The 27356-nt window shown below is 36.2% G+C and overlaps 4 protein-coding genes and 1 pseudogene across 4 annotated transcripts; 2 read left to right on the plus strand and 3 right to left on the minus strand.

Moving 5' to 3' along the window:
• Positions 1-5435: 5435 nt before the first annotated feature.
• LOC101297203 (solute carrier family 35 member F5-like) lies at positions 5436-9490 on the minus strand. Its single transcript, XM_004290169.1, has 4 exons — positions 9454-9490; positions 8676-9348; positions 8151-8574; positions 5436-5913 (listed from the first exon to the last, which is right to left on the minus strand). Exons 2-4 carry the CDS (start codon positions 9243-9245, stop codon positions 5588-5590), a joined length of 1320 nt encoding a protein of 439 aa, XP_004290217.1. The 5' UTR covers positions 9246-9348; positions 9454-9490; the 3' UTR covers positions 5436-5587.
• Positions 9491-10702: 1212 nt separating this feature from the next.
• LOC101297497 lies at positions 10703-11827 on the plus strand. The gene is made up of 3 exons (XM_004290170.1): positions 10703-10912; positions 11256-11473; positions 11675-11827. The coding sequence occupies exons 2-3, from the start codon at positions 11326-11328 to the stop codon at positions 11815-11817; spliced, it is 291 nt and encodes a 96-aa protein (XP_004290218.1). The 5' UTR covers positions 10703-10912; positions 11256-11325; the 3' UTR covers positions 11818-11827.
• A 957-nt stretch (positions 11828-12784) lies between these two features.
• LOC101309703 lies at positions 12785-13099 on the plus strand (annotated as a pseudogene).
• Positions 13100-14754: 1655 nt separating this feature from the next.
• Positions 14755-16692, minus strand: LOC101309998 (serine/threonine-protein kinase At3g07070-like). The gene is made up of 5 exons (XM_004292329.1): positions 16575-16692; positions 16138-16358; positions 15840-16029; positions 15279-15670; positions 14755-15174 (listed from the first exon to the last, which is right to left on the minus strand). The coding sequence occupies exons 1-5, from the start codon at positions 16690-16692 to the stop codon at positions 14755-14757; spliced, it is 1341 nt and encodes a 446-aa protein (XP_004292377.1).
• An 829-nt stretch (positions 16693-17521) lies between these two features.
• Positions 17522-26162, minus strand: LOC101310290. The gene is made up of 17 exons (XM_004292330.1): positions 26038-26162; positions 24214-24279; positions 24002-24084; positions 23676-23829; positions 23381-23519; positions 23138-23231; positions 22707-22844; positions 21775-21875; positions 21259-21372; positions 20926-21149; positions 20150-20208; positions 19894-20079; positions 19678-19805; positions 19265-19298; positions 18690-18835; positions 18370-18540; positions 17522-17824 (listed from the first exon to the last, which is right to left on the minus strand). Exons 1-17 carry the CDS (start codon positions 26160-26162, stop codon positions 17522-17524), a joined length of 2265 nt encoding a protein of 754 aa, XP_004292378.1.
• Between the last annotated feature and the right edge of the window lie 1194 nt (positions 26163-27356).

Genomic DNA, 27356 nt, shown 5'->3' on the forward strand with positions numbered 1-27356 from the left:
ACTATCAATCTTTTTACATATCATTCCTGCCAGATATCGAGGTGTTTTTTTTTTGTTTTTTATTTTTATTTTTAAAATTGTAACTGATATAAAGTTTAGAATCAAATAGCCACAACATATCTGTAACTTATAAAAAGTTTACGATCAAATAACCACCATGATTTTAAGTAAAAAGGCTTAGACGCAAATATAAAGTGCATAAAAAAACCATAAAATTTCTAAGTCAGAAGCTTACATAAACATAAAGTACGATAGCAACAGCTCTAAAACTTAAAACCTCCATATCTAAACAAAAAGTGTAGTACACTCTTCAATGATGGCAGACGCACAATCACACGAAATGGGTGGGTCATTTATCGTGTTCTTCAACAGGTTCTTGATTAGGTTCTTCATCATCAAATGACATGTCGGCACCAACTGCATTATTTATAAAGTAGATAGCTGACTCTGATAGCTCATAATCATCATCATCCCAGTCCTTCTTTTTCCCAACTTTAGGCAATCTAGTATAAGCGGCATGAGTTGACAAAATGTCTCTAAACCTAATCAACCTGATAGTCACACCCTTGATGAGGTTAACACTAAGAATGTTTATGCTCTCTATGCTTTCTGCATCTCTAACAATAATCTCAATCTTTCAGCAAAAGCTCTCTCAGCTAGAAGAGTATACGGTAAGCCCTCAGTCATAAAAATCAAGCAATTATCTAGATGCCCTGCTTCTTTAATAACAATAGAATATAGTGCAAGTTTTCATTGCATGCCTCTTTTACTTCAACATACATCCAAACTCATATATATGTAGGTCTCTTCCCAAATGAACATGTCTCAATACGACCCATAGTAAGACAATGAAACAAAACAACAATTGTTATGGCCTCAGTTAGGATCCTAATATAATCACTGCCAGATACCGATGTGTTGTTTTATCATGAGGGTGTTTTTATGATCTTTGCGAAACTCACTCCTAAAAAACTTTTAATTAACTCACACACCATACATATGTCAATGAGGTTTGAACCCATGACTCAAACTTGTTAGTTAACACTTTTACCAACCAGGCCACGGCTCACCGACACTCATGAAAAATTAAATTACTTGTCCGACATGCACGATGAAGATGATTATTGAGTTCGGCCTTGATTTGTGACATGTAGGTTAAGTTGTTTGAAGAGATTAACCAAGAGATTTGTTGAACTTTGATATGTTGTTTGTTGAATATGAAGTTCTAAGCTTTGTTCAAGTCCCTTATTATAAGGGTGTATTACCTTTACTGATTAAAAAATTCGCAAATTTTCCATTGACTATATATTGAGGGGATCAATATCTATCTTGTTGCATAACCAAATTATTTTGTTTTTACTTTTTGTTGCATTATGCTTTAGAGCCAAGTTATTTTGTTTCTTAGTTTTTGTTGTATTATGCTTTCAGAGACTTTCTTTATTTACCCTCATACCTAAATGCATGTATGACTGTGTTCGGATCGGATCCATTTTTTTAGAATAGGATCCACAATCCGAACTGTTTAATTATTTCAGATCGGATTTGCATTTTAAAATACAGGATCCGAAAAAAACTGGTTCGGATCTCGGTTTTTTCGGATCTGGAAAGCCTAGAATTTAAGACATTTCCACGAAAGCAAAGATATTCCAAGTTTGCAAAAGTTCAAACCAACTTGGACACAAAATAACATCAAGCATTAAGCAATTTAAAGTTTCAAACTTAACAAAGTCTTGACAAAAAGAAAAAAGAAAAAAAAAGAAGCAAACTCATTTTTGTGTTTTATCTTGTCAGAGCATCTTTAGCAGATTCTCTACTTTGGCTCCTTAGCTATTTTAGGGAGCGTAGCAGATTCTCTAGTTTGACTCCTTAGCTATTTTAAGGAGCGTGTTTAGTTTTTTGGATATTTTGGAGCTCCAGCAAACTAGCCAAAGTTTAACTATTATAACTTTTAACTATCTCGCTAGCTATTGATGACTTAGACGAGGCTCTCTATAATTTAATATATTCGTTTTAAGATATTTTATGTAATACATATATACATTTAAACTATTTAATTTTCATTTTAAGAATAATATTAATTTAATACTAGCTAAAATAGAGAGCATTAATATAGACGTATTTTTAAAGTGGCTAGCCAAAAAAATGACATTTTAGCTGTTTTGACTAAAATATTTACTTAAAAATGGCTAGCATTGCTAAAGATGCTTTCATTACCCTAAATCTAACAAATTACTATAGATCTAGTTCAATCCAATGGTTATACAGGATTTTACATTTTTTTTTCAAGATCCGATCTGATCGAACTTCCTTAAACAAATTGGATCCACGAAAAGTTGTATTTTCAATAATCAGGATCCGATTCAAACTATCTTATTCTGATCGGATCGGATTGGATCGACTTGGAACCGGACCAAATATGCAGCCCTACCTAAATATTGTAAGCACTCATGAGGAAACTAAAAGACTATGGATTCAGAATGTATTTTGAAAATAAGAGACTGTACAAGAAAAAATAAACATGTACAAGGATATAACAGATCAGATTAGTTCATATTAGGTAGAAGACGTTGGTATAACATTAGCCTTGGAGGGCAAGGCACACAGATGTGGACTCTTCTTCCTTTCATAAAAGTAAAATCAAGGCCTACTAGATTGAGGGTGTGGCGCTTTGCTCTTGCTCATATATTTTGTACCTATAACTGACAGTTACACTGGATCAAGGCCTACTGGATTGTAAATTGAGGTCACTTGTAAGGATCTGTGATTTCATAAAAAGGGTCCTACACAAAGAGTGAGTTATGTTTGTAAACACATCGCTTTATCAAATGAAAGGATGCTCAAATAATGGTTTTGCTCATATGGTCGGCTTTCTTATGTTTTACCTCCTTAGAGACAAGGCTAACTTCCACCCTTTAAGGTTTTCAGCTCATTTGCTAGTTTCATGTATATTTCTCCTGTGGGAATTCAGGGATTGACATAACTGATTGCCGCATCTATTTGGCCCCAAAGAAACTGTATAAGTTGTTGATATGATGTTACTAACCCTGTGCTAGGTTTGAAGATGAGGAACCAACTACATTCAGGCTGCCTTACCAAGATCTATCCCTCGGCACCTTTAGAAATAGTTTGCATCCTCACTAGTGTAATATCATCAGGTTATTTGTTATAGTCAAAGAGATGTGGTTTATTTAAATATCCCAAGCTGGATATCACACATCCAATAGTTTGTGTGATGTAGGGATAGGTGCCATTCTGAATGTTGGAAAAAAAAAAAAAACCTAAGTAAGAAGGGATATGCCCAATTGCTGGAGATTAAGTTGATCAGCAGAAGGGTTGAACAAGGATGCCGTGTTCATGACCAAGCCGATGAATGGAAGTACTCATAAAGTAACAACATGTTCATATAAATTGTCAATGACTTCTCAACCTTCATCTGTCTTCCTAATTGGCTCACTTCATTCTTTATTTCTCTGTGGACTTAAGTATTCTCTTATTTACTTTCATTCATGTTTTGATTTTTTTCACTTATCATATTCCTTTTGAACAAAATATCTAGAGTCAAGTAGCCTGAATTTCTATGAAGGTTGTCAAATTAGCCTTCTGAATCATTTGCCCATTTGCATTTTACGCTGTCGATCATATATTCATTGTGAAAATTGGAATAAAGATGCAATAATCAGACTGATCACGGTCTATTGTGATGCGTGTGTGTGAATCATAATGATAATTCCATTGATGGGGATCAAAGATCTTTGTTTCTTTTAACTATAATGTCGTGCTTAAATCTTAAAAACAAACAGGCTTATCCTTTGAATTGCCCATTTCCCATATCGTCTTTCAATAAAGAATTAAAGATTCTTTCATTACATTTTCAAGGCGTAATGTAGTATGGTTTATGGTTTATGAAAATCTTTGAAAATGCAGGAAAACCTGCAAGTAGTAATGTAGTATGGTTTATGTATCTGAAGTTGATATTTTTACATTTCTAATGCGTTTCAGCAAATATGTAGGATACGGTGACACTCTGAATGAACCAAAACCAAACAGGTGATCTTTAGTTACTGTTTTTGGACAACCATTTCTATTTCCTCTTCTCTGTTTCTATCATTGAATGGGTTTTTTCTACGCCGCCGAAGGTGCAGAAGTCGCTGGGGCATCAAGGATTTTTGTGGTTGACTACATTCTAATGCTGTAGGAGGAATGTTTTCATGATTCCATTCAATTGTTTTAGGATTGTTCCAAAGTTCAAGGCGCGAGGTGCAAAACTGTTCTCAGTTTCTTAGTACATGTTTCCTGCAATCCTGCCCAGTTCTTCCTATATAGCTCAATCCAACTCCTTTTGTCTCCCTACTCAACAGGTTATTGCTAAGACAAATGGCGCCAGATGCATGGAGTTCATTGTTATGATGATCTCCGGACTCCGGTGATTACAGATGCCAAACTTGAAACCTTTCTATCAGCACAGACCAGTCTTCTATTATATTGTTTTAAACCATCTTGTTTAAGACAATCAGATAGTGAAGATTGCAGCCATGCACTCATGGTGAGATTTGAAGTCACTACTTTGAGATTGTATGTTTCAGAATAGAGGCTTCATTGTCTCTCTCCTCTTAACCACATTTGACTAGTTCATTCGTCTTGATTAACAATCTCTCCAAAATGGCAAAAGAATGATAACTAACTCTTCCGGTTGCTCTTATAAGTTCTGTGTAACCAATTGTCCAATTGGCACGATTAATACATAGGAGACTTGGAACTCTAGTATACTGTGATGATTTCTCAAAGCCTGATGATCTGCATACAAAATTGTGCTTCAAAATCCAGAACTTCAAAACCCTCACTGATGTCAAGGTCGGAACCATTTTTTATGAGAATTATGTGTGATTTCACAGAAAAATATCAGTATCCTTCATGATCTTTATCTTCTGACCCCTTGCCCTTAATCCACCCTCACCTATTTGGCTGACTTAATTCATTCATCTCTGTGGACTCCAGTAATTTCTTCATTACTTGCTTTCCGGTTTTTCTACAGAGGAATGTTTATAAAAAAGAAAAAAGAAAAAAAGTGAGTAAAGAACATGATAATAGCATATGTCAACAGTTTTAGTAGTACCTTGAACAGATCTAAAGCAAGAATCGGATGTGAATCTTGTATTTTAGTGAATGGTAGAACTTCTGCAGAGAATTTAAGAGAATCTAAGCCTTTATTCATCAGTAAGCTGATAGAAAGAAATAACGTAAGAATAAGCATCTTACTTCTGCCTTCAGAGAAGAAAAAAACCCAAATACAAAGACAGCAGACAAATTGCATATTGCACTTTATGATTTAAGAAAAAATCAGACTGATCTTGTGAAAGCGAAGAAATTACAACTAGACCAATTTCTATCACATGACAGATGCAAGACATCATAACAATTCTGAATAAAGTAATTAGTGATACATGACAATATTCTAGTTTTTTTTTTTTTTTCGGGTCTGATGGCAATATTCTAGTTGCTAAAAGGGCTTAGTACATAAGAAGCACTGTGTAAATAAAATTTTAAAAATTCTGATATTGACTTTGTACATGCACAGAACAAAGGCGTGCTATGAATGGGCAGTTGAATCTGGACTGCCTGATGAACCACCAGGTTCACTAATTGAACTACTATTTCTATTATTTCCATTCTCTAATTCTAGTGTAGCTCCTTTTGACCTCTTAAAAGCATCAGAAGGAATATTAATGCCAACAAATCCAACCATAACGGCCACAGCTCCTAAGTAATCAGCAAAATGAGGAGCGTGGCCAGTCACTGAGTCCACAATTGCCGCCAATGGGACTTGTATTGATAGACCAGCTGTTGCTACTGTGGTCGTTGTTAGAAGAACAGCCTTGGCCCATAAGTAATCGCTCAGAACGTTATCCAGCAAACCTAAAAACAATGAAAAAAAAAAACCATGTAACCCGGTATTGTCCAATATGAAATAAGAAGACAGTAATAAACCTCATACGCTTTCAGCATGCTAGTATACACTCGACACATCATGCTTATATGATGCCCAATAGAGAGACCAAAAAGCTTGGACCTCAGTGAAACAGGCCTATGAATCATTCAATAGGTTCTTAGTCACGTAGAGTAATGTGTCACGAGAGACAAACAAACCGGTAGCTAAGGAATTTCAATATGCAAATGACAGAACCAACTTAGGAAGCTGTACAGTGCTTGTCTTTAGGCTTTAGTTAGCAGCTCAGTAGTTTGAGGCTGAATAAAGTAACTAATGATTCAATCCCTGAAAGGGTACTAAAAACTATAAAATAATGAAGTGATGAACATATACGAACAGAAATAAGGAAATTAGCCCAGCAACCAACTATCCATATATTCACAATAGCATAGTGAAGAAAATGAAATGCTGGTGTCTATGTACTATAGGGACGAAAGTCATCTGATATTTTATTAAGTACATGCAGGTACTTAGAGATTACATCTCATGATAAGAGATATATGATAGGCTCTGGCTGAATTCCTTGGTCTCAAGCCAACTATACTTGAGACTTGCCCAACTAAAAGGATTAAGACAAAACATCCAATAGGCTAAAAATCAGTATTGCACCTCATTATAATTATCCTACTGAGTAGGTATGTTAACAATTTGTAAGTGACAAACTGGTAGTTTTAGAATTCGATTTGACAGCTTAAACATCTGAAATGTAGGATCATCTGAATCCATAAACCATGGACAAAAAGGCTAAGGCCAGAAACTAAATTTTGAAGAATCTTTGGTCAACAAACAGTAAGGCCACCACAAAGCAGTAAAAACTTCAGTGAAGACCAGACTAATTTGTTGCCTTCCACACCAAATAAAAAAACTCATTACAAGTGGTAATGTACAATTGCTTATTCAACAAACGTTGATAGCTGGTGGCCTGGTGCATTGAATATACTTCTACATTTTTATACATCTTGTCACTTTCATTTATACATTTAAATTTGGGAAAATCTAAATGCATCTAAACAGTGCAAAAAAGGAAAATGCCAGATCTCAACTCACAAAGCCTCAACAGCAGATCCAACGAAAAATTACAATTACAATTGCTTATTCAACCAAAGTCTAATACAACCTTGTCAATTTGAAAGATTATGCTTGATTTAACAACTTAGATAAGCAAAACAAAGTTGTAGCTAAACAGCAAATTCAATGTCCCTAGCTCTATCTGTATCCCATATATAACAAGAGAAAACCAATAGATGCAGGACCTCATCAAATTGCCAGACAGAAATCAGAAGATCCAAAAGACCAAGTCGCTACCTAATACTTCCTTCGTGCTTCTTGTTCTGATTAAATTATTAAATTCAGTTTACCCTCCTAAGGTTTGGGGTTAATTTCATTTCAGTCCCTGTTCTCTCAATTTTGAAAATTCACCCACTAAAGTTTCTAATTTTCATCAGCCTTGCTTATTTGCTAAGATTTCTTCCAATTTGGAGGTTAAATGCTAACACGGAATCTTAGAAAAGGGATCCTAAAGTGTGATTTTTTGCCGTTAAATGATTGTTTTAGCCCTTAAAGTGAGCCATAAAGTGAAAATTAACGTTCAATTTTGACGGAATCCTAGCAAGTAACCAAAACTGATGAAATTTAGAAACTTTAGGGGGTAAATTTTTAAAATTGACAGAACGGGGAGGGAAATGAGGTCAACTCAAAACCTCAGTGGTGTAAAATGAATTTAATTTAATAAGTAAAAATCATCAAAAGAATGTTGGAAGCTATGAACTCAGGTTTGTACAGAAATAGAAACTAGAACAAACAATTAAATCACATATGTACACTGGAAATAGATGGTTTATTCATCCCAAAAAAGAAAGCACATCATATCTTAGCATGTACTACACAACAATCATAAGCATGCTGGTGTAGAGAATCAATAATACTAGAGGCTAGAGGCAATATAGTTTTCCAATCTTTACACAGGCAGATGCATTACAATATCTTAGTTACTATAGGTTTATAAAGACCAAGTGAACATAGAAAGAATTGGTAACTAAGGAATTTATATTGACGTCTATAGTATTACTTGTCTAAGAACCCATGTATAGACAATTAGGAAAGCATCCATTAGTACAGGTATACCCAAGTCATAAGGCATTTGACATATAAGTATATTACTAACCTTTACCAACAATGAGACCAAGCTGCTTCCAGGTCAGCATATAAAAGGGTTCCAACTTTGAGAAATGCAGTATAAGGGCAACTGGAAGAAATATCAAGAGGTTGGAAAGCCCTAAAAATCCCAAAAACTGAGCCATACTAGCACGACCATTTTCCTCATCATCCTCATCAGGTAACTTCTTGCGAATGAGGGTAATATACACAGAATAGAAAGCTGCTGAGAAAAGAGCAAGTATGTCTCCTAGTAGAGGGTTTGAAGCAATTGAACTTAGAGTAGTTCGTGAGTCACCGAGGCTCACAACTATGGTTCCTCCCATGCAAAGAAGAACACTGAACAGCTTCACCAAAGTGAACTTTTCACCTAAGAATGCTAGAGAGACCAAAAAGGTGAACAGGCTGGATGAACTGCTCAAGATGGTATTTGACTGCAAGCAACCAGAACCACGAACAAATCAGACCAAAATGCTCAAACAGAACAACAAACTCCAGAAGCAAGACATGCAAGACAAGATTACAAAATGCTTACTGTGACTGTAGTATACTTCAATGACAAATTGAAAGTGAGCTGTGCAAAAAACCAAAATGGGGAAATTAATAGGCTAACTTTTGCCACTCGAGTCCGTGTCCAACGGCCTTTTTCATCCACCTGCTTATCAGGAACTTCATTGATTTCAAACAGATTTGTTGATTTCCTAATAGGCTCATACGCCACAACTTTTACTTCTCCATCAATAACCTTTCCATGTCCACCAATTTCTCCTTCTTCTACATGCACAGATGCATCATCACTTTTCGCAACAGCACCACCCCCTCCAAGAAGAGTGGTTTGCTCCGACTCAACCAACTCTCGCAAAGGACTACTACTCTCCTTACTTTTCCAAAACCAAAACCCTCCAAACGAATCCTCCAAATACCGCCCGGCTTCAACCAAGGGAATGTAGATCACAAACAATGAATTGCATATGTAGGTAACAAGAAAAGGGGACACACCAGCATCCACAACCGACTGTACTACAAAACTAGCAGCTATCCAAATAGCTGCAACAGCAAATATGTATACCAAACCTAAAACCCACTTCAAGGATTCACTTTTCATATCTACTCAATTACCCAAATCCAAAACCCACCTCTTTATATTCACAACCTTCACATACCAAACACACTGTATATAACCAATGCCCATTCCACCATCAAATAACCTGAAACCACAAAAACCCACAGAAATTCAAAAAGCTACAAACTTACAATAGCGATTGAATCAATCACACCCAGTAAAACCCATGTCATGCATGTAAATTCTATACCGTTATACGAAATAGCTAGCGCATTAGATTCAAACCCAGAAAAGAAAAAAGTAAAAAGATTGAATATTTGTATGGACAAAGTGGTCAAACTGAGACGAACCCATCTGGGATTGAAGACGTACCTGGCATCAGAGTCGTATCAGATTCAGAGAAAGAGAGAGAGAGGTTGATATTCTTTAATTAGAAAGTGGTGGCGTGGCGGTAGATATCATATCACCACAGTTCGTTATGACGTCAATTTTTGGGAAAATTAAAATTAAAAAGCAAAACTGTTGTAGGATATTAGACATATAGTCTTGGTCTAATGTTAATCGAAGAAATCTTAATTCCAGTGTAAAAATATGATATCAAAGATATGGTTTTTTATACAACATCTTATGATGGGGTGCTATGTCAATTAATAAGATGATGATTCTTCATTCTCTTTACTATTTATTATTCTCTCAATAATTCATCTGAAATAAAAACGAAAATATGTGTAATTAAAATATTCAGTTTCAAATATTTTTTTTATATTATGACCGAAAAGAAAAACAATGATCGAAACAGGATCACAGTTTCATAGTTTATCTAGATGAAACGTTTTGAGAATTCTTAGTTCAGTTCTCCACCTTAATAACAGAAAAAATGATTGATCAAATCTATTAAGTCTGACTCATAGTGATCGTTTATCAAAGAATGACTCTGGTTATCAAATGATTGAACAACCGGGAGCAATTTACTTATGATACTTAGTTGACATTCATAAAAAGTATATAATAAATTATGAGTTTAATACATCATGTTTAGCAGAAAGACTATCCCTTGTTTTGAAGATACTAAGAGACCTGAAATAGTATGCGCCAAGGAAGCTAACTGGTTCGTCACAAAATTGGCCTTATGGTACACAAAAAGGTATGAAATATTGGTGGTTCATTCATGTTGCATGTTGCATGTTGCGGCAATCAGAAAAAAAAAAATGTTGCACAGCCATGTGGCTCACAAGAAGGATACTGCATCTTCATCAAATCACTCAGAAGAGTGAGAAGACTTTAGAGACTCTACACTGCCTTACGCATAGCACTACATCGCCCATCATCATATCAATGATCACTGCTCGGTGTTTTTGTGTTGTGTGCATCTATTTTGTTGGTGAAGGTGCAGTGATACACGAAGCACACTTGTACGTACATTTAAAATTGAGTGCATTTTAGTCAGTTTGGTTTGTTAAAGAATCAACGACACTGTGTTTGTAACCTATTCTAAAAAGAAAAGAAGAAGAGGCATGTTGCACATTCTATGCTCTCTCCAAAATGTTTCAACGCTCAAACTCTATCTTTCACCTGCTCTCAATTCGTTACTTCCAAAAAAAAATAATTCGTTACTTCCAATTCATTCTTGAGTTTAAAGAATCAGACTTTGCTCTCGGCTCTGCAAATTAAGAGCCCCGTTGTATTCACTGTGCAGTCCATCTTCAAAGGTTAGCTTCCTCAACTTCACTGCTTCATTTTGAATTTTCAGTGTGTTTGAATGTGTGCAAGTATTGTTGGTTTTGTGGGTTCGTAGGTTTTGCTTATTTCTGAGTTGGGTTTGTGCATATTAGTAGAAATTTGAGTGACAATCCTTTCATTGAAATTTTACAAGATGAAAAATTGTGCTTGTAGTGTTTAAGTCTGTAAGCATGAAGTTGTAGACTTTGTATTTAGCTTGGAACAAGATGGTATTTACTCTTTGGTTGCATTTAGAATGTAGCATTATGATACTTGTATTTCAGAATTGCCAGCTTAATTGGGTTACTGAATAGGCTATTATGACTTTTTCAGTGGGATAAGTCCATTAACTTCTCCTGGGTGTGTGAAGAAAGCGCAGAGTTGTAGCAAAAAGTTATTAAAGATGGCATTGAGGTGCTACTTGGGGTTTTTAGATGGTGAGCTGATGAGGTCGGATTGTAAACCGTGTTCCAGATTGATGAGACAGACTGCCGGTATCTTTACAGTTGGAGGGGCATTTGGATTCTGGATTCTTTGTAGATTGCATTATGGTATGCTACTTGTAGTAGTTATGAGTATTGCATACAAGCATCTTAATGATGTTAAATTATTTTTGATCCTCGTGTTATAACGCCATGTTTAGGCAGAAACACCTGTGCACTTGTTCTTCCCGGTTTTTAGATGACTCATAATATCTGTATTGTCTTTCTGTGAACAAAGTTCATATCATTTGTGGCTCTATGCCTCTGCAGGTCCCAGAATTACAGTTCCTAGGGCACTTCGATGGGGAGCTTGTGGAGCTTTATCTGTGAGCTCATCCACTGCTTTGTTGGTTCGCTTGCTTAGTCCAGAATGTGAGCCCCAAAACATAGAAACTTATGATAAGGGAAAGTAGCACCTTATCATGTTGCACAGCCTATGCTGCAAAACCAAACTCCATCTTTCACCAGCTCTCAATTTGTTTCTTTGAACTCGGACTTTTGGCATTGTATTCGCTGTGCAGTCCAACAACTTCAAAGGTTAGCTTGCTGAACTTCGCTGCCTCATTTGATGAGTATTGTTGGTTTTGTGATTCGTGGAATTTGCTTATTTTTGAGTTGGGTTTTGTGCATATTAGTACAAATTCATATAGTCTATCTTAAGTTTTGATGATTACTCATTATGAAATGAATTTTAACTGTGCCAAAAGCCGAAAGAAACTATACCGATAGCAAGGGTATTTAGAGAGGTAAAGGCTTTATAAACTAATGAAGCTGTTAGGGTGAAACCAGTGCAAATACTGAATTATTTTTATTGTGAGGAGTGATGAACCTTTATTTAAAGTGAGGGAACTTACTAGCCATTTGTGATTCTCAAGAACCTGATAGTTTGTTAGTTGAGAGACTACTTGATGTGAAGTCATTTATGGAGTGGGATATTCTCATGGAATGCTTTAGCTACTATACTGCTCAATCAGGAGTCAAGTGGTGACAGGTTTTGAGTTTACGTTTGTGTTTATAGTTCAAGAGAACCTGATATGTTGGAGCTCTTTTGCTGAATGAGAAGTCGTGATCCATTAAAGCTTAAATGCTAGTCTTGGCTAACAATCTGTACTTACAGAGAAGTTAAAATGTTCACAAGTTCTGGTGAATGGAATGCGATAATCAATTAAATCTTGAGTGATAGAAGCGGCTAGTTTTAAATAATGGACAACTTTTATTTAATGGAAAATGATAGATCCATTGAATCTGAAGTGAGGGAATTGGTTCTTTGTCGATAATTGAAGAGAACCTAAAATGTTTCTGGTAATACATGATGCTATATAATCCTGGTGTGTCTTTCCCGTGCAATTTTAGCTATCATGTTTTATGGGTGAGGTGCACATGAGGTTCTGGACTTTTTAGCTGCATAAGATAAACTTACCTTTATGATTTAGTCTAAAGTGAGGCTAAGCAGCCTAACTCCGCTATTAGGAGATATGCTAGGGTCCGGCTTATCAAGACCGTGAAGAAGGTTGCTGCCTTTGTGCCCAACAATGGTTGCCTAAACTACATTGAAGAGAATATGACGAGGTGTTGATTGCTGGGTTTGGACGTAAGGGTCATGCTATTGGTGATATTTCCTGGAGTTAGGTTTAAGGTTGTGAAGGTCTGTCACTCTTGTCCCTTTTTAAGGAGAAGGAGAAGCCAAGATCTTAAGTCGTGTTTCATGTCTTGTGCAACAAACATGTTTTGATTTAGATAACAATTTTGTCATCACTCTTAAGACCATGCTCGGTAATTAGATGCTTATGTTTTATTTTTCGAGAAAACAAATGAGGAGAAACATATCCGTAACCAAGTAGCTAGGTAATGTTATTCACAAGCTAAGAACAGTGTGCTTTAGATAAAACATGTAGAACAAGATTGTCCATGATCAGTGTGTTTCTTTGTGTATACCAGATAGATCATAGTTTCAAGCACTAAAACCAGATATTCAAACCATAGTTACACGCATACTAGCCACCATCCAAAAGAAGTTCCATGATCCTCGATTTTGATTCATTGTAAGATATCTTACGACTATATGTACGTTGTGCTAGTTTCTGGAATGGACAGATGAAAGACTAATACCCGATGCACATATGTTTTTCTCTAATGCATGGTGCTTTAAGAACTTTCTCAGAAGATGAATTACATATAGACTTCATAGCTTTTAATTGTCATTCAAAATTGAAGGTTTCTTTTGGTGCTGCAATAGTGCAACGACACATGCATTAAGATCATAAAATGATACAATGAATAAACTAACCCAGGTTTCATGAAGAAAGCATTGAATCAAGTAATGTTAGCATTGGTTTTGAATTTAAAGTTCCCTTTGAGCCAAACTGGCGAAACCACTGAACAAATAAAAAAGATGGTTTGGGGTTCATGTGGGAAGAAAGTTTTGAACAAAATGGGAATATATCGTCTGCAAAACAAGGTATGCAAATAGGTAAAGGTTGTTTGCTGCTGAGGTAAGGATTGCTCTGGAAGTCTGGCTAGACCAAGTATGCAAACATGCAAATAGTGAGTGTCATTTCCATAACTGATATAAAGTATTGAGGCTTTTAGAAACTTTGAAGCAAGTGGTTATTGAATGATGAACAACTCATAATGAACACTGAACATAGTAAAGAGCTTCTCAAAAAAGAAGTTACATGTGGTTTCTCTCCTAATACAACAACTTCAGCAATGTCGACATACATATATGCAGACCATATGCAAGTTGAACTAGTTTTCTGACAGAAAAAATTTGAAACCAGTTGCATCGCATATTCTTGGTCCGTAAATAGCTTCATCGATTCATTTTGTAGTGGGAGCCCTTCTAGTAAAGACCCTTGTTGAGGACTAGTTAAGGACTTTTCGGTTTATGGTTTAAAAGACATATTTTTCGATCACATTTTGTCATCTCATCCGTTCAGTTTTTAGGTCTATATGTGTAGATTAACCATACAAATTTTCAGTCAAATCAGTGATCGTTAAGGTAACAAACTAGATCAAATTAATGGACGAACCAAATCTGTCAAACATGAACCGTTCAAGTTCATAATTGGTAAATCACACTTATGAATGTCTTAACAATTTTTAATATGACTGAAAATTTGCAGAAATGATCTACTCATAAATACTTATAAACTGAATGGTCAAGATGTGGATATAAGATCGAAACATGGGATAAGCCAAAAAGTCTTCAACAAGTCCTCAACTTAAGATCCTCATTAGAAGGGCTCTCCTCAATATATACACTCTTACAATTTGAGATGGCCAGCTCGTACACAATTTGGAGTGTCAGAAAAAGAGAATCTTAAGGACATAAAATCTAGTTTGGAGCATCACTTTTGCAATGAAGAAGCAGTTTCCAACTTTGAGGAGGCTGCATTGGTCCTTGAAGTTGAACCCCATTCTATGGCTTCTGCTACAGCGCGTTTGCGTTCCTTTACACTTTCTTCTTCCTTTGAATTCCTGTATTCTACGTCAGACATGTCTTCATCATCATTATCATGATTATCATCATCATCACCTTCATCATCGGCTTGTGAGGGTGAGGAGGGAATACTTTCTTCATCATCAACCCCAAGGAAACTGAGAGCACTGACCACATCACTCATTAAGGGACGCGCTGGCGCTTCCTCATGAAGACACATTGCTGCAACTGCAACTGCTTGATTCAATGCTCTTACTGGATAGTCTCCTACAAGAAGTGGATCAGCTAGTCCCGGATACTTATGAGGATCCTTGAACACTGGCTCTGCCTGTTAAAACACCAAATATTAAGATATGAGCATATGCTAAACTCTATGAGTATCTTGCAGGAAGTGTCACATTGGTGTTTGAGGTTATCAATACAAAAGCTTACCCAAGACACAAGATTTTGCTCCCTTGTTGGCCTTGTTGTGTCGATTGCTCTCCTTCCGGTGATCAGTTCTAACAACACAACTCCAAAACTGTACACATCCGACTTAACAGTCAGTTGGCCTGTTCTTTGGTACTCAGGGGCACAATACCCGTATGTTCCCATTACTCTTGAAGATACATGTGTCTTGTCTCCAACCGGTCCAAGCTTAGCTAGCCCGAAATCAGAGAGTTTTGCATTGAAATCGGAGTCTAATAAGATGTTTGAAGATTTTAAATCTCGGTAAATAACTGGAGGATTTGCCTTATCATGCAAGTATTCTAGACCCTTGGCAGCTCCTAGAGCTATCCTCATTCTCTTGGTCCAATCTAATGGCTTTTGCCCTGGTGGGACGTCTGTGTATATAATAAAACGACATGTTAGACATCAGGACTGTAGCTATTGGTTCCAAACTTGCCACAGATAATAACTACAGTGTTTCATTGCCATCTGCTTTCACAAGTTTATATCATAAATATTAGAGTAAGAGGGAGAGAGGCAATTTACACAGAACGAGTGTAGTACCTAATAAATGATCTTCCAAAGATCCCAAACGCATGAACTCATACACCAGAAGTCTCTGATCACCATCAGCGCAATATCCGATAAGATTCACTAAATTGTCATGGTGTAAGAGACTCAACATCAACACCTCAACAAGGAACTCTCTATTTCCTTGCAAGCCATTCCTATCAAGTTGCTTCACAGCTACAATCTGAACCAAAAGAAAGCCAAAAGGGTCACCACTCAATGTTGCAAGCAAAGTTGTTTGCAATAATGGAGAGGAAATATAAAAGGCTCATCAGACATGCATTTTGCCTACCTGGTCTGTTGTTTCAAGCTTCCCCTTATAAACTCTTCCAAATCCACCCTCTCCGATCAGACATTGTTGTCGGAAGTTCTTTGTTGCTGTTGCCAGTTCACGGAAGGTGAAAGTTTGTGCAGCAATATTATGACCACCATCTTTACTGGCATTTGCATTAGCATTCCTATTGTTTGTGGTTTGCTCATTAGGCAGGGAATGGGGATTGGCCTTAGGCACTTCTGTTCATATGTATAGAACAAATCACATTAAGAAGCATCAATAATGCAGCAAACCTCTAATTTCCAAGACACTATAGATATATCTTAACCAATTTAAAGCAATTGGAAAACAAGCATAGACTAAGATTTATCGTGTAAGGCAATCGGCGAAATGAAAAAACAATCATAGTGCTTACTGCTTACATGAACACTAGGAAGGAGAAAAATGCAACTTACCAGCAGGTGCTACATTATTAATCGGTTCCCTGTCGGAAAGAGACAACAATTCTTCTCTCTTCCCACTATTTGATCTTTTGGCAGCAGTTTTAGATGAAAAGCACGAAAAACAACTCATCTCATGTACTAGTTCAAATCCTTGCAACCATGCATACAAGATAAGTGTAAGCGTATGATCCTAACAATGAAGTAGATGGTTTTCCCCTCTACTTCAATGTATGGATCCTGCAGACTCTGCTGATCAAAACTGATCCTGGGAGAAGAAAAATTGAATCGACCCGAGAAACAAATGTGGAAATCATGGTGGAGAACATGAAATAGAACCAGGGTTTTTAAACATGTGATGAAAAAAGAAGGAAAAAATGTACAGCCTAGTTGGAGTTGGTTGCAGAAACATGACCTGAAAAGTTAAAATTAAGATGAAACAAGCAAAGAGAAGAGAATCAAAAACAACAAGTTCCATGACAGGCATGCACCAAACAACCTTTGTGGTCTTTTTCCTGGAAAAGTGGGGAAAGTGTAGGCAATAAACCAAAATGGGTTAATATCTTTTGGTGTGTCCGCAAAGCATGGAGAAGGAGGTTGTGAACCTTTCTTAAAATGAAGAGAAAAATGTGGAGCTCAAGTACTTTGGGGGGTTGTAATGCTGTTCTCAACTTTTAGAGTTGCCGTCAAATTATAATGTTTGATCAACATTCAACCCTAAAATTATTCACAGCACAAAGGCCAGAAAGTAATTTCATTCATAACCTCCACTTTAATTTTTCTTATTCTTGGCCTGCCTTGATGCCAACATCGCGTTCGTACACACTATGGTAGTCTCTTGATATTTTAAGATACCATTTGACAGTATAATTGCATTATCATGGACTGCATGCTCATTACAACAGAATCAAATTGTCAAGAACAAAAGAACAATATGTAGTCATGCCTCTATGAATCAAATATTACGAGCTAAGTGATACATTAACCTCAATATTGGAGTCTGTTAGGATAATGTCTTTTCCATTAGCTGCCTTTGGGTGATCAAGGCAATCCAATTTCACCCTCACATGGAGAGGTTTCATGAAGATGAGGTCTCTCAAATCTCTATTTGATTTCAACAAGAATTGGATGAACGAATCTCTTCCCATCTTTCCACTTCTCTCCGAGTTCAGAATATCTGCTATCCTTGCCGCATATTTCTCCTGGTTATCCTCTAATAATTCTTGCTTTCTAAGTTTTAAATACAACGCTGCATAAACAATGACCTGCATGTTGGCAACAATGAGGATGTTATGGCAATATCAGGCACCACTACGCCTGCACAAATGGAGTCATACTACAAGGGAAGCGTTGTAAATGCTGCAGAGTTTTTACGAAATATTTTGCAGTTTGCTCCAAATGTTTCTAGATCTCAGCAAACAATATGAGTTCAAGTAGAGTTATACTGCTATACGAATATTAGTATGTTCTTATTCGTTTCTAAGGTAATCGTAAAAAAGAAATCTTCAAAGACTTTATCTTCATACCACAGGTAAGAAACCTGAGGGGTAATGTTTGGATAAAAGATAAATCCTTTAGAGAAGTGCCTGTCTGCATAGGGATATCCAGGTACTTCATGTAATATTCAGAAAAGTATGATATGATCAAACTAACAAGTAACAACTAACAGAGAGCACTTTTGATGTCTATTTAACCTAAGAACATTTCGAGATCTCTTAGGACTGAAACCCCTTCCCCACCCACCAAAAACAATATAAAAGGGAGGAAAAGTAAATTGAATTTGATGGTAATATGCAGTGGATGTGCACACCTCACTTGTACCAGGACTTGTATTGACAGCACAATCAATGTGAACTTTCGCATCTTGAAATCCTATATCCGAAGTTGTACAATCATCTACCACATTCAGCTCTGATTCAGGTGCTGAAAGTGAAAAGGCAAGATTATCCAATTCATCATACCATTGTTGGGCAGCCCCAACCTGCAAATACCAAACAGCTAAACTCTTAAGTTCCAAGAAGCACAGATGTAAAATACTTAGTATAATCTTGATGACTAAGTTGCAATACAAACCACAACTGCCAGTACAGCCCCACGGCAAAAATTAAAAGAATTAAGCTCTGCCAGTACCTTCTCTGACGATCCTCCTGCATCCTCTGCTCCTAACACTTCAGTGGCAGCACCCCTAGCCTGGCGCCATATACAACCCTCTTGCAACTGTTCTACAAACTCGGTATCCACAGGGATTTCAACATTTAATTGTATACCAATTCTACCTGTTACATAGATGAAAAAACGCCAGGATCAAAGAAAGCTTATACTAGACTTGGCTGCATGGCTAACAGAAATAGCAATCAATCTTTTCCTTGAGTCTTATCATAGCTAATATAAGCATCATATGCATCCTTTAGCAAATCAATTGTTTTCTTTGAATCTTAAGGTCTTGACTTGAAGTCAATTATAAGACAGGGAGCTAAGGTAAGAAATTTGGACAAACTTCTGCCGATTTGAAATTTACACTTTTGGCAAATATGGCTTTTTCGCTCAACTGTGAGATTATTCAAACAGTATTGCAAGGTAATAAATCCAAGTCCCGGTGGAAAAAGTGAAGAAAATAGAAGCAAAATGTCAAATATAATAGTGAAGTAAAAATGAAGGATTACACAAACAAAGCATATTCAAGTCTTAAACAGTAAGAAAAATACCTGGTAACAAACTGAAACATTCCTGATGATCAATCTCTTCTTGATGTCCACCACTGCATAATGAGAGCAAAAATATACAAAAATCTGGATTAAAAGAAAACAACTTGGAAGCTGCTGAAACAATAGCCAGATAATGACGTACTAAGATAAAAAGCTGATTTTTCACTCCCATTTCTACACTTTCAATCCTCCTATATATTATTCTTCCATGTTCTTATTACTTGTGCTTCTAAGCTAAAACTGATGATATATCAAAAATATAAAAGATTCAGAAGACAAAAGATAAAAGGTAGCAGTGGGAATGCACACAAATAAATTTTCATTAAATATAGCATATGTGATTCAAGTGGAGAAAGAGGGAGGAGGAGCTGATGACACAGGAGGAACTATTAGCATAGTTTTTCTTTGTAAACATACACTGCATAAACTCTCTCCAAGGAGGAAGCCAGCCAATACGGCAATCCAAGGAGCCCAAAGTTTGAAAACTGGAACGTCGAACATACTCCAGATTCTTCACTTAGTTTCAAAATCTGCTGTCCAACTTCAATTATAGGAATTGAAATGAAATGAGTATTTGACTTTTATAGACCAATATTTAAGGAATGATTGGCAAACGGAAAAAAACATACCCATGTCACAAAGGATAACGTGATTCTGGAAGGTGGTCAATGAAGATATAAGACCAGCATATGGGAGACTCTTTGGTGAACATACAGTATTAGTCTGCTGTTGCAACCAATCATGTGGCATCTGTTTCAACAGGGATACTTTCTCCATGATCTGCTGCCCACATACATCCACAATCTTTGGGAACCCTATTACATCCTGATGTTACACTCGGACACATGTTGTAAAATAATGTAGCAAACAGGAAATATGTCAAACCTTTGACAACTTGTTCAATATCTCCTGAAGCCAAATTTAGGATCCATAATGTTCCAAAGCTGAAAACCAAGTCAATTAATCTTATCAGTACCTATAAAAAGTTGAAATGAGAAGTAGCTTTGTTCACTAACCGGCCATTCATATATTCATGAGCATATTCAAGTGATTTAGGTTTTGCATGATTTTATTCTACGAAATCGTCATCGAGTCGATCAATCTCATAAATACCTACATAAAGTTGAAATGAGAAATGTCTTCATTTCACTATCTGGTTATGGCAATATGGCATATATTCAGTTTTTACACGTGCTTTAGGTTTTGCATGGTAAGTTAATTCATATGAGTCCACATCAAGTCAATCGATCACATCAATACCTATATAAAGTTATGAAAATTGACTTAATTACAGTATGCGGTCAGGGCATATGTAAGGAGCACATGTGCTTTAGGTTTTGTGTGGTAAGTCAATTCAAAAGAATCCACATCAAGTCAATCAATCACATTTATATGGTAATACCTACAGCAATTTGAAAGATAAATGGCTCTGTTTCACTATCAGGTTGTGACGCATAATGCATTAGCATATGCATCTGCTTTAGGTTTTGCATGGTAAGTTAATCCAAGGTACTGGTCGTGAGCACTGAAATAGAGTTCCTAACATGACATGAAAGTTTCTGATAGACGTGGAACACTCAGGAGTACTGGTTAAAACAAATACAGATAAGCTGCCATCAATTTTTGTGAAGAGATAATAAGAACAAAGGCATATGTTTTACCTTCGGTTTATAATGGAAAAGCTGCCTTCACTGGATTTCATCAGGTACCAGGGAAACACTAGTGATTGTACATCAAATTCTTCAGATCGCTTATCATTGCTTCTCAAACCCAGCTTGATCATGATCCTGGTCCAAATTGAGTTACTTTTCTTACTGGCGTCATAGTTTGGATAGAGAGTTTCTAGTACTCGCTTCCCCAAATCAGCTTTCCTGATGGCATGATTCTTAGTAGATAAAAAGATGCACAAAGAAAAATAGTATGTCAAAACTTACGCAATATAATGACGGGGTTATAAAACAATATAGTGACGCAATATAGTATTCAATACATACCTCTGAATCAACAAAATATAGGCAATCCTCAGTAGCATCATAAATAGAAGATGCAGGGCAAACCATCTTGGCAGATTCAAAGTTTCCATCTTCAAAACCAGGTGAGGAACCAATCTGCACAGAAACAAAGTAAGTTTACACTGCAGCTTGAACAATTGCTTCAGATTATCAAGCCAAGACACTATAGCCAGAAAACTAAATAAGAGACAATTTAAATCTTATATGGAAAGAAACCAACTGGTCCAAGAACTTTTCTTAGCCATTAATGTCCAAGAAGAACCTGATGAGGCCAATTCTAGGAACTCAAAATATGATCCCAAAGGAAATCAGTTCAATTTTGACAAGGAAAACTACCTTTTGTTTACTCTTGAGAGATGAGAAACTTATAGTCATGATGGATTATTAATTCAGAGTAGCTTATATCTTTTGACTAAATCTTTACATTAACTGATAATGAAGTTAAGAGTATTTACAAAACCAAACCATATATCAGTTACTAAAATTTCATATACATACACAGTCCAGAATCTTTCCGTTTCCATCAAATACAATAATTCGATGGTGGCTGCTGTCAGAAAGGAAGAGACGGTTTCCAATTTCATCCGCAGAGACACAACCTGTAATTAAATGATTTCAGAACATTAATTTACTATTCCCAATCATATAATGCAATTTGTGATGATACTAGAAATGTGCGTGACACATATGACAAGCAACATATGCAAGTCCATTTGTTCTAATCAGATCTTCATCAATTTCATTACACTGCTCAAGCACACATCTGCATTTCGAGAACTCCAAGTTGGCAAGTTATACATGAACTTTCTCAAAATGGAAACAATTAAGTAGTGGAAAAAGGTATTTAGTGCTTCAAGCTCACATGGATGCTTATACAACTAAGCACAGGAGTAACTATAAACTTTGGGGAGAATATCATGCATTACCATAAAGGCATAACGGCATCAACATGGTTGTTTTAATCTAATGGATCTTACGGATGGTACTTCATGAAAGAATATACATAATAGACATGGTGCCAATCAACTCTGGACTTCCAGTTTCCAGATCAAGAGCTTTAGATTATGCATTTTAAAGTTATTTTCCAAAACATCACACATCAAAAGACTAAACTACCATTATATTAGTAGAATCATTATCTAAGAAGACTTCATCTAAAAGAAATTTCTATATAAACAACAGGTTACTTGAGCAGTAAAAGATGTTTAAAACATAGACTTAGTTGAAGATTAGATTCTTCAGGATTATTACAATTTATAAATCCCTTTTTTGCATATCCTATAGAGAATTTTACAAAGCCATCAAAACCTTGGAAACCGTCTCCTTAGTGAAAGTACACTATACCAAAATTTTAAAAGGAACAAAGACCAATTCTACAATACCAACGCATATATTAGGCAGCAAGTCAACGAAGCAGAGTGAGACTATACCTGGGAAGTTAAACAGTAAGTTCCTCAAAGCATGGACATATGGCTCCTTGATAATCTCAAATTGCTTTGCCCAAGTGCTTTTCAAGTTATCTCTGGACCTGGCTCTCCCATCATCTTGCACATTAAATTCCTCAACAGCTGCAAAGAAGAACATTAAACTTTAACTAGAAATAAGTCTATGCATGCAAATGTGTTCGTATGAGACAAAGAATAGGTATATAGAATCACTGGTGTGCAGATACCAAAAAGATGCAAGATGTATAATAAAAGTGAAGTTGTTTGCAACAATCTTAGTAAATATGATCTATTCCCTCAAGAGTCTAAACAAGAAGGGGAAGAGAGGTAGAAGAGATTGGAAATAGACAACTAGGAAGAAGAAATTTATTGTTACAAACAACCTCTAACCATGTCATGCAAAATGACAAGCATACCTTTGTTCAGAATTGTGAGATCAATGTCCTTCTCATGGTAAAACACTGGACTTTCAAAATCTTTGAACAAAATGTAGCAGGCCCCATTGTCCATCTGATTACATCAAATCAATTAAAAACTCTTATAGTAATATTAGGAAAAAGGATCCAATTACTTCTATTACACATGCTTAAGACTGTAATCAAGTAGATGATATGGTTTTATGTCTTTACACAACCTGAACCAAATGATCTTTACCTTACCTCAGGGAAGGTCCTGTTGGACAATATGACAGGAAACGTGACATATTCCTTCATTACATATTGGGTTAGGTGGCTTCGATCAGCAGTTAAACTAACTGAACTGCCTGACAGAAAAGCCATGACATGGAGCTGAGGATACCTACAATAAAGCACACAAGTAGATATGAGAGTATGAATACCCACCCAGCACACAAGATTAAGAAAGAGAAACAAATCTCACAAAATAACAATATTCCAACTAACTATTCAGGTTCTAAGTGGAAGAAACTTTATTAATGCTTTTAGATTTTGTTACCTCTGTTGAAGTGACTTCAATTTTTCTAACATCATAACAGATTCGCAAGTTGTTAGTATAGTTTCACACCGCCCAGCAAGAACCAAGAAAGTTCCATCTCTTCCTAGGAAATCTCTGTTACCTTTGGACCTATTCAACCAACAATGACATGGGCCTGTACATTGTTAATACAGAAAGTACATAAGGAACAAATAACAATAACAACAGCATAATGAAATAAGGAGTTACTTCAACAGGAAATAAGAAATATAAATTTTTACACATAGAAACCAAATAATCCCCATCATCTAGCAAAGAAAGAAGAAATGTCTACATAATTTGAGTACCTTCAGGCTCATCCAGTGACGATTTAATGAAGGACAAAAGATCAAGCTCCTTGGTAGAGTTGACTTCTGAAGTGGTTGAGAACCTAGAAGATAAAGCTTCGATTACAAAGACAACAAGAGCCAAAAACGAAAAATATAAAACTTGAACCGAGCCAAGCAATAATTTGACCCACATAGATATCAATCAAACCAAATAGACAAGGGCCTACAACCATCGAGATAAAGACGTGACAGAACCAATGGCAAGCTCTATGAAATCTTCCATCAGCACAACATAACTGAATCACATATACACATACACATTGAACTAATAATTTAAATTGGAATGAAAAAGAATGGGTTTTAATTAAAGTGAAGCATGATACCTACTCTGTGGCACCCTCGTACCATTTCTTTCCCAAGCATGTACTCGAGGAATGCTGGGCAGTGCCACTAATTTGGAGGCTGAACTACATTGTATATAACGATTGCCTGAATAAAGGGTATCAACAATACGGTTTTTCAATAACTATAATTGACTCATTTCACTTCTAACAGCAAGATTAACTGCTTCCGGGTTGAAAGAACTTTCCTTTAGTAACAAACTTGAATTGAATACATTTAAGATTTTGCAATAGCAAGCTTAGAGCTACACAACTTCAAGTTAACTTAAGATAGAGGTTGAGCTCACCAGATTGAATTTGCGGCAAAAGTCTCAAGAGTTCTCTGAATCGCCGATATCTCAGAGCCATTTGCTTACCCAAACATGTAAACTCTCAATTCTGAAGAAAAAGAATAAAGGGTATTCAAAATTTCAGAAATTGCATATCTTTATTCTGTACCCAAAACGTGGTACAATTGAAAAACTAAACTGAACCCAACATTTGAACTCATTATAGCTAAACCTCTAGATTCTGATAAAGCAAATGCCAGTAAAATCCGATGGGTTTGAGCTAAGAACAAGCAAAGGAAAATGAATAGTATATCAAATTTTGAAGAAACGGAACTGGAATTGAACAAGGTACCTGTGATTGAGGCTCTCAGATAGTTGAGATAATAATTCGAGGAGCAAAGATCGAAGCTTTTTTTCCGGGCGGGTTTTATTTCTTGGGTTTAGGGTTTAACGTTTTCAGGGTTTCAGGCGTTTGATTCAATTACTGGGGGATGTGTTTGCAAAATTATACTGAGATCCCTATCTTTAAAGTTCTTTCCTTTTCGGACCCCTTTGATTTTTGTTTTCCCCTTATTTCTTTTCATTTTCGGCCAGCATTGAGTGAATTGAAATCAGTTTCATCACAAGTCGCAAGTTAGCTATGTGATTATCAAGTGCAACAAGTCAATCTTGTAGTTGTCAACTAGATTTAAGCCACTCGCGATCGATCACTTAGGGGAGTTATTACGAAGCCACAACTAATGGGAGCGACTTAGAACAAGATAGGAAGCTTAGATACAAGATATCAACATAAACGTATAAAAAAAAAAACATAGACGTACAAACGAGTTTGTTTTTCCAACCTCGTCTTTCTCTCTTATTTTTTGTGTTGGCCTATGATCTTTTGCTGTAAAATGGTGACACACTTATGCTTTGTCACTCACATTAAAGTAAACATTACTATTTGTATTGTAACCAAAATAAGTAATTATCAGTTGGCATGGGTCAAAATTTCATAATACAAAATCTTGATGATCGTTCGCAAGTACATTTTGTCCATTGACACTGAAGATTTGGATAATAGGGATAGAATTACTTATAAAACTCGGACAATGACCAACACAAGATGATCATTTTTGTGTCAATTATGTACAAGTCAATATTGATTTTTCTTTTATCCTGTATTAATTTGAAATTGGCTCATCATGAACGCACTCCTTTTGATCGTAGGGAACAGTACGTACTGTAAATGAATTGCACAGAAAATAAATTAGGGTTATGTTGGCATTGCGAATCGGCACATAGGACAGGTATGATGGATGTGCACCAGAGGAGAATACAATCTCCATAAAAATAGTGTGAGCAGGGCAACGTAGTAACCACCGGTTCATCATCATCATCATACCACTCCAAACAAATGGCACAAGTTTCCCCGAAATCAAGCCTCACTCTTTCCAAGCCTCCAATGGACTCCCTTGTCGCAGGAACAGATCTGCTGGTTGCTATCTCCGGAGGAACACGAAGACTCATGTCCAATATCTTCACATGAATCGTAGATCCGGGGAGACAGCCACATTAAGAACCTCGAATAACTTGTGTTGACATGTTGGCTGTTCCTATTCAACACGAGGATTCCTAGTGAAGAAAGGAAAACTGTTACAAGATCTGGAAGTTCAAGTGTTGATCACAAGTCTGCATAACCAGAGGTATCACCTCAAGGGTTACAGGTAATGAGTTTTTCACTAGATCTTTTATGGTAAGTTAATCTCTTTATTGGTTAATTATCTTGAGTGAAAAATTTCTGGTAAAAATCTTATGTTTAGGATTTTCCATATCAGGTTCTTTAGAGTGCTTATTTGCAGGATCTCTAATTATTTTAGGATATTGATTTGGTGTTTTTCCAAATCAAGTACATTAGAATTTGTTATCTGCATAAATTTTGCTTATCTGGTTTTGTATGTCTATATGCTTCATCATTGGCTTCAGCATGATCAGGAAATTGAATTGCATATTTTAAATGACTTTGTTATAGCAATAAACTGGTATATCAGTTTTGGAAAGTGCACAACAGATGTGACATGATTGCTTCCTATCTGAAATGATTTTTGATCTGGTCATTGAATGACATTAGTTAAGAGGGAGTATTTTCATTCTCTATAAATTGCTTCTGCTGCTTTTAGAAATGTAGGCTTTTTGTATGCTTTGTAGAAGGACTGTGTTAACATTTCTCTTGAGTCGTTTTCTGTTGACACTCATATTACAAACTGTCTGTGTGTGTTTACCTATCAACTAAGTATCTCCTTCTTACTTGCAGATGGATTGCATTTGAGATTGTTGAAACCTAGTTTGGTGGAAGAGGAGAAACTGGTTGTGAATCAGAACCAAGGAATCCTGACTGTACAAGGAATAGTCGAACTTCCAACTGAAAGTGATATAGTTTCAGTGCTGCTGCATATTTACTGATTGTGTATAAGAATCAGTTGCAGCATAATCTAGTTATGTGAGAACTAGTATAGCTGAGTGTGAGAGATCTCAGTTTGACATGTCAGTTTCCTTTGTTAAGGTTACTTGATCTACTTTACTTGTGTAAGAAGTAAGAAGAGAGAATTGTGTTCAACATTGTGTAGTTGAATGAGAATTACACTTTATATTCAGTTGTTCAAGATTAATAGAATAATCTTGCTTGGTGCCTTTTTCCCTCATTGAGGTTTTTGCACCAAGCTT

The sequence above is a fragment of the Fragaria vesca genome, linkage group LG2 (genome assembly GCF_000184155.1).
Source record: "Fragaria vesca subsp. vesca linkage group LG2, FraVesHawaii_1.0, whole genome shotgun sequence".
Taxonomy (NCBI): Eukaryota; Viridiplantae; Streptophyta; class Magnoliopsida; order Rosales; family Rosaceae; genus Fragaria; species Fragaria vesca.